The 9,020-nt window shown below is 41.2% G+C and overlaps 1 protein-coding gene across 1 annotated transcript; it reads left to right on the plus strand.

The window, feature by feature from the left end:
- Positions 1-995: 995 nt before the first annotated feature.
- Positions 996-4,723, plus strand: pim1 (Pim-1 proto-oncogene, serine/threonine kinase). The gene is made up of 6 exons (XM_027151782.2): positions 996-1,405; positions 1,584-1,690; positions 1,840-1,890; positions 2,007-2,373; positions 2,957-3,133; positions 3,349-4,723. The coding sequence occupies exons 1-6, from the start codon at positions 1,324-1,326 to the stop codon at positions 3,516-3,518; spliced, it is 954 nt and encodes a 317-aa protein (XP_027007583.1). The 5' UTR covers positions 996-1,323; the 3' UTR covers positions 3,519-4,723.
- Positions 4,724-9,020: the final 4,297 nt, after the last annotated feature.

Below are 9,020 nucleotides of genomic sequence, written 5' to 3' on the forward strand. Positions count from 1 at the left end.
TCACTATGTCTAGTACATAATGAAAGCTTAAAATCTTTTGAGTTAATGGAATTTGAAGGCATCCCATGTAGACATTTGGACCTCATATGTAACGTTTAGAAGTGGAAATAGTACAAAATTGGAAATTAGCATAAAAGTGGAAATTCGGCTTTTAAAGGTTCACGCATGTGACGACGTTAGGTTTTTTTTATTGCGTTAAATCTTTTATTTATACAATTTTATATAGTAGTGAATTTCAGAAATAAATCAAATTGTCAATAAGTCAAAAGCTTTCAAATGATAAACAATGAAGTAGAATTTTTTTTTTTTTTTTGGACAGGGAAAGTTTCAGTATTCTTTATACTCTTTAGCACTCTTTAGTACCATTTGTTCCCTAAAAATGTGCATTGCTTTCTTTAAATCTCTGCAGTACGGATGTCGGATAGCCCGCAATTCTAAAACGCAACAATCTAATCGAATTCTAATCTATGATGCCTAAAAGCTGTAATACATGAAGACAAAAAATGTATATATATAAATAAAAAATACATACACACACATATATATATATATATATCTATATATATATATACATATATATATATATATATATATATATAGAGAGAGAGAGAGAGAGAGAGAGAGAGAGAGAGAGAGAGAGAGAGAGAGAGAGAGAGAGAGAGAAAGAGAGTGTAATTTTTAAATTCAAACACCCCATAGATTAATCTCTAAAAGTTTTATCCAGTATAAAAAAAACAACTAATGATGCCATCACGACTCTTTTGTTTTGGGGCACTAACGTGTTTTGTCTCCTGACCACGAGGTGAACGATTTGGCGCGTTTTGATTCCCGCCACGTCGTCTATAGCACAGCCTACGTCGTATTCTATTTTCATATTTGATTGACGCGCGCACACAATAGCGAACCTCCTTCTCATTGGTCGAGCTCTCAACAGTAGGCGGAGCCATCCGTGACGCTCGCTACTACGTGTATAAGAACCTCGCGCCCCGCCTTTACGCTTTCAGAAAGCCGGTCTGTGTTTGTTTGTGTGTGTGAGGGGAAAAAACTCGCACGTTTCTTTCCTCTTTTCCATAGTAATATCACGAACTGTTTGTTTTTATATTCGAACCTTGAAGCTGAAACCACGTTCGGTTTTATATCCGACTCGTAAACCTGCTTTCTTTTCGAAAGGAGAAAACTCGTTTGAAAGGAGACGAAAATCCGCCTTTTTTTCCTCCTCAGACGACGTGGATTTTTTTTTACTCCGTGCTTCGTCTCGGTCGGATTCTCAAGGCTTTGGGACTAATTTCGTGATCTTCTTCTGCCTTTTTACGGATATTTACGATGCTGCTGTCTAAACTGAACACGTTCGCGCACATTTCAGCCGTCGACATGCCTGCGAAGATGCAGCTCCAAGTGCATCAAGGTTAGAGGACGTTTAGTGTCGTTATGGCGCGTGGGAGCCGCAGCGGACATGTTGATTAGCATTTAGCTAAAGACAAGCGCTGTGTGAAGGGGGGAGGGAGGGATACCCGGGGATTTGGGTCGTGTTTCTCACCGTATGTCACTGTTTTAACACCTTCTTGTGCTCTTTGTGGTTCTAGTGAAGGAAAAGGAGCCGTTTGAGAAGGTTTATCAGGTCGGTTCGGTGCTGGGAAGCGGTGGGTTCGGTACAGTGTACACTGGCCTGCGGATTGCCGACGGAGCGCCGGTACGGTATTTAATTATTTAATTTTATCTTGAACTTGGGTGTGAATTAAATTCTTAATGTGTAATTTAAAATGTGTGTGTACATATATTTTGACGTAAAGAATGCGGTTGTTGACTTTGGGTTTTTTTTTTATTATTGTTATTATTCAGGTTGCTATCAAACATGTGTCTAAGGAGCGCGTGACCGAATGGGGAGAATTGGTAAGAATTTCCATTTGCTACCTGGATTAAATGATTTGAATGATTTTACAAATCGACCCAGCGTTTGTTTCGGTTGAATTTCCCGTGTTGACGTTTGTGTTGTACGTGATTTGCAGCCCAACGGCGCGCGCGTGCCCATGGAGATCGTCCTGCTGAAGAAAGTGGGCACCGGTTTTCGCGGTGTGATCAAAATGCTGGACTGGTACGAGCGCCCTGATGCCTTTATCATCGTAATGGAGAGACCGGAAGCCGTGAAGGACCTTTTCGACTTCATCACGGAGAAGGGCGCGATGCCGGAGGAGCTCGCGCGTGGGTTCTTTCGCCAGGTGCTCGAGGCGGTTCGTCATTGCCACGCGAGCGGCGTCGTGCACCGCGACATCAAGGACGAGAACATCCTCATCGACCTGCGCACCGGAGAGCTCAAGCTCATCGACTTCGGCTCGGGGGCGCTACTCAAGGACACCGTGTACACCGATTTCGACGGTAAGAACGTTTATATGTAATGCACGTTTTTTTTTTTCCTCGGAAAATTTACGCAACATGCAAAATGTGTGTGTGTGTGCATAAAGACTCTTGTCTGTAAATCTTGCACGAGGAAGGCTACGATGACCTTCAGCCTTTAAATAGATTTAGCACGAGGTTTGAGCCTGAGAAGTCACGTTTTTTTATTATGGAAAAAAGGTCCAATTAACCGACAAGCGTCTCCGTAAGAAACGACGCTCCTGTTTTTAGTCGTTTCCATGCGCCCTCTGTTGGCCACAAGCGGCGTCGCTACAACTCAAAGTTTGTAAACACAAGTCACATGGCAACCGGTTTTCCCGCCCCGCCTCGTGCACACGACACATGACTGCGTAGGCTCACCTGGCCTAGCGTGCTGTAGTAGTGTTGTGTAAACACAGCCATAGAACATTTCCTGCACCATGCCCCACCTCTTTTACTACTAGTGTTTACTCTTTGCAATCAAAACAAAAAAAAAATTGCCTTGGTTTTTTTTTTTTTTTCAGACAGCGTTGTAATTTTGTTTGGTTTTGAGATTAACTTTTTCCCCCCTTCTTCTCAAACACAGGTACACGTGTGTACAGCCCTCCAGAGTGGATCAAATACCACCGGTACCACGGCAGGTCAGCAACTGTTTGGTCTCTGGGGATTCTGCTGTACGACATGGTGTGTGGCGACATCCCTTTTGAGCAGGATGAAGAAATCGTGCGCGGTCAAGTGCTCTTCAGGCGAAGGATCTCGACAGGTAACTATTTTTTTTATTTAACACTATTTGCAATAGGTGTACACTACAAATCAGTGACAATATAACAAGATGAGACGGACAATTCAAGTGACTTTAGAACCTCACAGAAGTAAAATGACTCCTCTGGTCTGTGATTATGGTACATGTGTTTAATCATCTGACTCCGTTTGGTTTTTTTTTGTTCACTTACATGTTTTCCTCTTTTCTCCTGTCAGAATGCCAGCAGCTCATCAAATGGTGTCTGTCTCTGCGTCCTGCCGATCGCCCATCTTTCGAGGACATAATCAACCACTCCTGGATGCAGAACACATCGGCGCCACCTACAGACGCCACAGAGATCCGGTTGCACAGTTTGAGCCATGAGGCGGTCACCGTATGCAAGTGATTCACTACATAGAGACTCGACACTACGTCAGCTGGCTAATAGCCGACGGCCGCCCTCCGAGCTGAGCAGCGCGGGAAACAAACGTTTCAAAGTGTGAAATGCTTGTTTTTCATTTGGTTAACACAAACGGCAGCTGTCTACGGGTGAGCCCAAGAGGTCTGGGATGTCCGACACCCCACTCCCGATCTCGGTCAAAAGCAGAGTCCGGCCCAGGAAGTGATGCCCGCCGCGCTGAGACGTGACCTGTGCAAACTTGAAGCGGTTCATGCGATGCCGAAGAGTTAAAAGGCATGCCTGTGAATGGACTGAGAAACCTCCACTGAGGAGGAAGCAAGCTTTCATTTAGTGCCTTCTGTGTGAGTGTCAGAAATAAATACTTGAATTAAGTAATAGCCACTGTACCACTGCTCCTTATCCAGATGTCACAATTTTATTTGCTTCCATCTCATCTGCACTATGCAGAGAGTAACCAAAACAACCTCAGATAATCTGTGCAGAATGACCGTCCGACACCTCTCTATCTCTCTCTCTCTCTCTCTCTCTCTCTCTCTCTCTCTCTCTCTCTCTCTCTCTCTCTGTCTCTCTCTGTCTGTCTGTCTCACACTCTCATATCCTGAGAAACTCAACACAACTACCACTTGTCGATACAGAAGCACACAGCAATGCAACTACGACGTGAGATAACTACAAACATTTGTCAATATTGTAAATATGTAATTGTCTTATGACTCTAAATTCCAAGACGAGGCCTGTAAGTAATATTTATTTCAGTGTTTTTCTTGAAAGCAAGATCTAAGTGGAATTATTTATTTATTTATAGCAGAACGATTTTTTTTTTGTTCGACGTTTGTCATTCCACACTGAAGGGTCCACAGCCTATTTAAAACTATTTTTAAAATATTTAAGAGCTGTTTTGAGCAGATGTGTACATACATGTAAATATTCTTTACAAGCACTTCCATTGTCTGACACAAGGAGTACTGAAATGTCTACTGAATTTTTTTTTTTTTTTTTTTTATTTAATTGTCTGCTGTGCATTGTTAGAGGAGTGTCATTGTGTATGTCGCACAAATGTCTACATGTTTGGAGTTTCACCTCTAGCATGACTGCAGCTTGAATTTTTATTTGATTTAATTTGATTGTAAATTGTTTAGGGAGTTATTTTTTTTACACAAGTTTCAATAAATATTTTTTTAAGTGCTGAATTGTGGCTGTCCTGAGTTTCTTTATCTGGTTCTTGTGTTATGTTCATTAAAAATATACTAATTACTAATAATTTATAATTCACTCATAGTGAAAGGATCACATGTAAGTTTATTTGTCACATACATACAGAGGATGACATGCAGTGAAATATTCTGTCTGGTATTCAAGTATAAAGCATTGTGTATCAAAATTGCAAGTGTAAAGATAATGGTGATTAATAGACATGACAAGGTCCATAAATACTGAATGATGAGTAGTTACGGATGTGTGGCGATGGCATATGTTCACATGTATAGCATCACTAATGCTGCTACCACTGAATATCCTAACAGGAAGAGAGAATGCAGAATTTTACTACAGAATCACTGGGGTATGTTGTACCACTTTTGGAAACAAGACCAGCTTGCACGTCTTGTTTCCAACGGTGCACAAAACAAAGTGTGATAAAGTGCGAAGTGAAAGTAAATGAGATCGAGAGCAAACGTGTGTCCTTCGAATCCCGCATCCTTTCCCCTTCAGTGAGTTTTTTTTTTTTTTTTGTCTTGACTATCTCACAAAGGCATACTGTTCAGGTACATAGCTCCTGTATTGACGTAGCAATGGGTCAAAAGTCATACTACTGCGATAAATATTGGCACCCTTGGAGTAGAAATTTCATGTCTCCTGCCAGGTGAATTCAATATCCAAGCATTCTCTACTGTTCCTTTTCACGTTCACCTTGCTCTAAAGAACATAAAAATGAACAGGACAAAAAATTCTCTTAGAAATCAAGCAAAAAGTGAACAATTCAATCAAAAGGAAACAAGACAGCGTCATTAATTCTTTGCATATCAATGGAGCTGGCATGTGATCATTCCACTCATTCCTGTTCCATTAGTTCTTCACACTTCCTCATAACTTTCAAAACACATTCAATAAACTGAAACCATCTCTGGAAGTAGATCTTCGCTACAGAGATCTACTGAGTTTAGAACCTTTATAGCCTCTTCAAATCCTTTTCGATTTGATTGTGCGTGTTTTCTGTCCATGTTCTCTATTTAGATTGCCTTCAAGTTCTCTCCCAAAAACATGCCAGTAAGTTGATGAATTCATAGAGTCAAGATAAATTGTCTCTTGGTGTGAATGAATGTGTTTATGATGTCCTGCAAAACCCACTGACCTCCCATCCTGGGTGGATTTCTGCTTCACACTGAGCGTTCCTAGGATAGTCTCCAGATCCACCATGACCATGGTCACTTAGTGAAAGTGACAGAGTGACCGAGAGGATGTTAGCTATAGCTACTGTAACTGTAGAAGAATGAACTGGTTTTTATTCAATCAGGAGATTTCTGATTTTTTTCTTTTTCCACCATTTAGCGATTTTATCATTTCAGAAATGAACACCAAACCAAGCAATATTTTTGTGTCATGTGACATCGCTACACAATGCATTCAGCTAAAGTAATGTGTCTTGAACCTGAGTACGGCGCTCAAAGAAAGTCGTTACATACAGTTTTTTTCCCCATTGCGGTTTGACCAACTCAAGTAGATTTCCGCTTTTTTTTCAGGCTACAATAATCCCAAAAAAACTGAGGTACTGTCTAATAAATTCTATAAATAATCAGAATTTTTTTTAAACCTCAAAAATTGAACTGATTCCTTTCCTGCTCACTGCCTTTGCACTTTGTGTAAGCTTTTTTGTATAGTTTTGTATTTGCGATAATTATTCCAACTTACATATGGTCTTTGATGACAACAACCTCCTAATCAATACGCAATTATCAGATTGTATCTGACTCTAGAAAGGACATTATTCATTATATCACCCTCTGGTGTTTATAACAGTTTATGATCACACCCTGCAGTGTCACCCAAATGAGGATGAGGTTCCCTTTTGAGTCTGGTTCCTCTCGAGGTTTCTTCCTCTTCCATCTAAGGGAGTTTTTCCTCACCACAGTCACCTCAGTCACCTCAGTCATGTTCATTGGGTTTAAATATAAGTCTAATATTAATCTTGAATTTTGTATAATAAACTTTTTGTATTATATTTCTTATGTTCTGTAAAGCTGCTTTGAGACAACGTCCATTATTAAAAGCGCTATACAAATAAAATTGATTGGAATTGAATCGAAGTTCAGCGTAATCAGCGTAGCATTTTGCAGGGAAAGCAGCTTTGGCGTTTGCATAAAAGTCACATTCGTACCTGATTTTGTTCCTTTGTGCAAGATCTGTGATGCTTGACATACTATACAGTATACACAATATAAGATAACACACAACAGAACGCTCATGTTTAGAAGCACCGCTTCACGCATTTCTAGCACCGGAACTGCTGACAAGTTGCCATGGAGACCATGGTGTCAATCAGTATGAGAAATGACACACCCACACAGTTCTGCTCAGTAAGAGAGGATTTTTTTGCAGCTTTTATTTATCATTAAATTCATTCATACACTCATTTTCTACCGCTTTATCCGAACTTCTCGGGTCACGGGGAGCCTGTGCCTATCTCAGGTGTCATCGGGCATCGAGGCAGGATACACCCTGGACGGAGTGCCAACCCATCGCAGGGCACACACATACACTCTCATTCACTCACACACTCACACACTACGGACAATTATCCAGAGATGCCAATCAACCTACCATGCATGTCTTTGGACCGGGGGAAGAAACCGGAGGCGGGAATCGAACCCCCAACCCTGGAGGTGTGAGGCGAACGTGCTAGCCACTAAGCCACCGTGTCCCCCCTTGTTACAAAAATAAATGAGTATTTCATTTTAAGGACCGTTTTTGTTCAGTGTGTAGGGATTAGCGGAGTGTGGGATGTAACGATCGCTGATGTTTGGTCAGTTCCTGATAGAAAGATGTGATGTGAGACGGTATGTGTGTTGAAATACAATGTGTAGGTTCCTGCTCGGTTCTTCTGGTCGTTTTGTATCTGTAATCGTAGATATTACAAGGAATCACTGAAGATGGATAGTAAAACATGCACTTTCTAGAGAGTTTATACAGAAAAATAAAGAAAAGAAGAAAAAGCAGAAGCAAAAATTTGCTCCTGGCTGTGCATGTGCACCTTGCAGATATTTATAATTCTTCACATTTCAACACTGGAAGGATGATTGATGGTTTTGATTTATTTGTGTTGACGTGGGGACATTTTCCATAATTGACTGTCGGGCGTTTGCCAATGGCCTTCAACAAAAGAGCTGAATAGCAGCAAGGTGGAGTTGGATGCCTGTGATCCATGACAGTGTGAACAGAATGCTGAATCATGGCTGTTATGCAACTGCCTCAAGACACTTTGTGCAGAGGGGCAGGATTTGCTTACCAAGCTTTAAGAGTGCAGAGGTACAGAATGTCCTGTTATTTGTCTTTCAGGCCCATGTGGAATTTTGCATGTTCTCCTTCTGTTCTTGTAGTTTTCGCCTGGGTTCTCTGTACTTCCCAAAAACACTGTACTTCTGTGATGCCTTGAGATCTTGAGGTCTGGTGTCTGATCCAGGATGTCTAACGTTCCTTGTGCCCACTGATCCTTGTGTGTGATGCTCTTCTGCTCACTACAGCTGTAAAGAGTGGTTCTTTTAATCACCATATGTCAAATCAAATCTGAGCTTTCTCATCAATAGAACCCAGAGGACTGGTCCAACCAGATCTTGTCTTTTAAAATGTTATGAGGCTCAGTGGATAAGGTGTTGGGCTACTGCTTTAGAGGTTGTGAGTTTGAATCCCAGGACCACCAAGCTTCTGGGCTCCTGAGCAAGGCTTGTAACTCTCAGTTGTATAAAATGAGATAAAAATGTAAGTTGCCCTGGATAAGGGAGTCTGTTAAATGCTATAAATGTGTGGCTTCTGCTTGGTTGGAATAAAAACTTGTACACTCTGTTCTAGAGAAGACTGGACACCAATATTCTAGACAATGTTTTGAGGGAAAAATCACAAGAGATCAGTAGTTTCTGAAAAACACATCCTAACTCATCTGGTGCCATCAACCAAGTCGTGGTCACAGTCACTGAAATCACAACAACAATAACCTTACACAGAATTTTAGTGGTCGATTTGAACAATACCCTTGATTTTGAGTGTAATAAAGTCTGAGTCTGAAAGATTTTGAGTTTTGGATCTGGCATGAGTTTGTCGAGCTTGTCGAGCAGGTTTGAATGTCCATTGGTGTTGCTTTTGTCATGCTGACCTGCACCCCAGATCCTAACAGGAGCGTGGCTTACGGTTTCCATGACATAACATGGAAAAATAATTAACAATGCTCTAACGCACACACAGCATCACTCAGAACAGCTATGATGCTGCTGATACGCA

Source organism: Tachysurus fulvidraco, chromosome 14, assembly GCF_022655615.1.
Source record: "Tachysurus fulvidraco isolate hzauxx_2018 chromosome 14, HZAU_PFXX_2.0, whole genome shotgun sequence".
NCBI lineage: Eukaryota > Metazoa > Chordata > Actinopteri > Siluriformes > Bagridae > Tachysurus > Tachysurus fulvidraco.